The sequence below is a fragment of the Carya illinoinensis genome, chromosome 11, assembly GCF_018687715.1.
Source record: "Carya illinoinensis cultivar Pawnee chromosome 11, C.illinoinensisPawnee_v1, whole genome shotgun sequence".
NCBI classification, from domain to species: Eukaryota; Viridiplantae; Streptophyta; class Magnoliopsida; order Fagales; family Juglandaceae; genus Carya; species Carya illinoinensis.
In genome coordinates, this window is record NC_056762.1 from 26020646 (window position 1) to 26023172 (window position 2527).

At 34.6% G+C, this 2527-nt stretch overlaps 1 protein-coding gene across 1 annotated transcript; it reads right to left on the reverse strand.

Annotated features, from left to right (window-relative positions):
• Window positions 1-605: 605 nt before the first annotated feature.
• Window positions 606-1782, reverse strand: LOC122282012 (transcription factor MYB114-like). The gene is made up of 3 exons (XM_043093918.1): window positions 1508-1782; window positions 1199-1328; window positions 606-1102 (listed from the first exon to the last, which is right to left on the reverse strand). Exons 1-3 carry the CDS (start codon window positions 1641-1643, stop codon window positions 748-750), a joined length of 621 nt encoding a protein of 206 aa, XP_042949852.1. The 5' UTR covers window positions 1644-1782; the 3' UTR covers window positions 606-747.
• Between the last annotated feature and the right edge of the window lie 745 nt (window positions 1783-2527).

Below are 2527 nucleotides of genomic sequence, written 5' to 3' on the forward strand. Positions count from 1 at the left end.
AATCAGTTTGAACATGATATTATATATTGTACGTAATAATATATGGCTGTTGTAGGCTAAAGGCTGTCATGCTCTTCGTGTGTGCATATATATATATACAAAAATTTTATGTGCAGTCTTTTTTGTGTATTCTTTTGTGCACTCCAGTGATATGATTGGTTGGATATTAAAAAAAAATTAATCCAGCCAATCATATCAGTGGAGTGCGTAGGGAGTACGTAAAAGTGACTGTATGTAACATTGCTCATATATATATATAGGGTAGTGGTAGTTTATTAATTTATCACTGCTCATTTATTCCTATAAGGTATTAAAAATTTTTTAATTTTTTATTATTTTTTTAAGTATTTTTTTAATATCTTTAGCCATTAAAAAAAATTTTAAAAATATATAATTTTATTAATAATGACTTTCTTAACTATTAAGTAAAATAAAAAATTATAAATAATTAAATACAAAATAAATAATAAATAAATAATAAAATAATAGTAATTCTATTATTTTTCATATATATATATATATATATATATAGAGGACGAACGTGCAATGAACTCAGTTCCCTCCCTCCGCCTGCCATATCAACCAACCCACGTGATGGCAGTAGCTTGCTTTAATACATGATGGACATCGATCTTATACAACCCGTACAACAAACATTAATTGAGTTTTATTTTAGGAAAGACTTACACTGATTTTCCTTGATGCATATTTTTTCCCAGGAGAAAACACCGATTTAATAGATACGGATCACCTATTATCAGTGATCCAAGGGTCCTCCTCAAGTTCAAGAAAATTATCCACCGACTCTAAACTATAGGACCCTAGAAGTTTATCCACCCACTCCAAACCATGCGAAGCATCAGCAGCACTGAAATCAAAGAGCCCGTTGGCATCGAAGTTGGCCTTGGAGTTCCCAATTTCTTTGGCATCCTCTATGTCCCCTTGAACGATGTCGAGGAGCTTCTCCGGCATGGTCTCTTTGGATGTTGTAACTTCTAATGCTTTCTCCTTGTGATTTATTTTTTTGCTCAAATGAGAATTCCAGTAATTCTTTATCTCATTGTCTGTTCGCCCAGGAAGTCTCCCAGCTATCAAAGACCACCTACATATAAACGTGAAATTATATATCACATTGCTTGATTTTCTTCTCTTGCAATAACATGTTTTTTTTTTTTCCTTCTCTTCAAATTACACTAACCTGTTCCCTAGTAGCTTATGAAGCCTAAGTATCAAATCCTCTTCTGCATCTGATATGTTGCCTCTTTTGATGTTGGGTCTGAGATAATTCAGCCATCTCAATCTGCAACTCTTCCCACATCGATTTAAACCTGCAAAAACATGGAAACAGTTCAGGCGGATGATCAAATAAAGCAAAGAAAAATGCAGAGGGTGTACTGGGTTCAAAGCTAAGCTTTTCTTTCTTTCTCATTATTAATAGTACTTAATTCCTTCTTATCTCCTTCTTGTGGAGATAAAATTGTGTTTTATCTTGAAGGCATGTTATAACCTGCTTTGACAGCAACGGTCGTCCACCTCTTTGCACCATGGATTTCAATGTACTGAGACAGTTTTTGATCTTCCTCTTCTGTCCACGCTCCTTTGTTCATTACTTTCTTAGCTGATCCATCATTCTTTGGTGCCATTTGTGTGTGTGTGTGTGTGTGTGTGAGAGAGAGAGAGAGAGAGAGAGAGAGAGAGAGAGAGAGCAGAAGAGAGAGAGAGCTTCTGCTACTAAGGACAGTGGGAAACTAGATTTTCTATGGAGAGAGGGAGAGACAGAGAGAAGTGTGAATTTAAAAACACGGGAGATTGGACGTGATGGCTGGTTAATTCAAGGAATTGAAGGGTCAATGTGTCCATCCAGCTACCCTTCTTTGAGGAGGTAAAAAAAAAAAACCACAGATCATCAAGCCCCAACTACCAGTTACAGCAGTTGGTAATTTGAGAAAGAAAGGGAGGTAGAATATCATTAACAATTTAACAGCACTTTGCCAGTTACACAGCAGGGTTGGCTTAATGCATGCGTGCTTAATTCGGACATTAACAACTATAATAATCCCCTTTTCCAGGCTGCCATGGTGTGAAAGCAGGTACGGTCAATCTTGGGCATGTATGCGTGTGTATTTCTGAATCAATATTAATATTATGGTAATTAATTGTACTAGTCTCTGAAAAGGGATAGAAAACTCATCTGATGATCTCAGTTACTGCACTTGGCCCGGGATCAGTTATCCATGTCAGCATGTGTGCTATCTAATAATTAATTTTTTTGAGCAGAAAGATAAAAAGACTACTAACTTTTAGTTATCTATGGACTTTTATATTCAGACTACTGCTCTTATAAATCAATCATCATGTGTTGACATATATAAAACAAATCTATTTGTTATTTATTTTATATGTGTATATATATATACGAATTTTAAATGGGTGAGAGTAATTCTACTTATCACCTCAATTCTTACCATTATCTAATCGTCATTTTATGATCTGACGTTACATAATTAGAGATTATTTATTATATTTT

What these genes read in the sequence shown, in the direction of transcription:
- LOC122282012 (XM_043093918.1), bottom strand. Translation starts at nt 1,643, where the DNA reads ATGGCACCAAAGAATGATGGATCAGCTAAGAAAGTAATGAACAAAGGA. An exon ending in GACCGTTGCTGTCAAAGCAG is followed by an intron (nt 1,329 to 1,507) that starts GTTATAACATGC and finishes ATGTTTTTGCAG; the next exon opens with GTTTAAATCGATGTGGGAAG. An exon ending in CATAAGCTACTAGGGAACAG is followed by an intron (nt 1,103 to 1,198) that starts GTTAGTGTAATT and finishes GTTTATATGTAG; the next exon opens with GTGGTCTTTGATAGCTGGGA.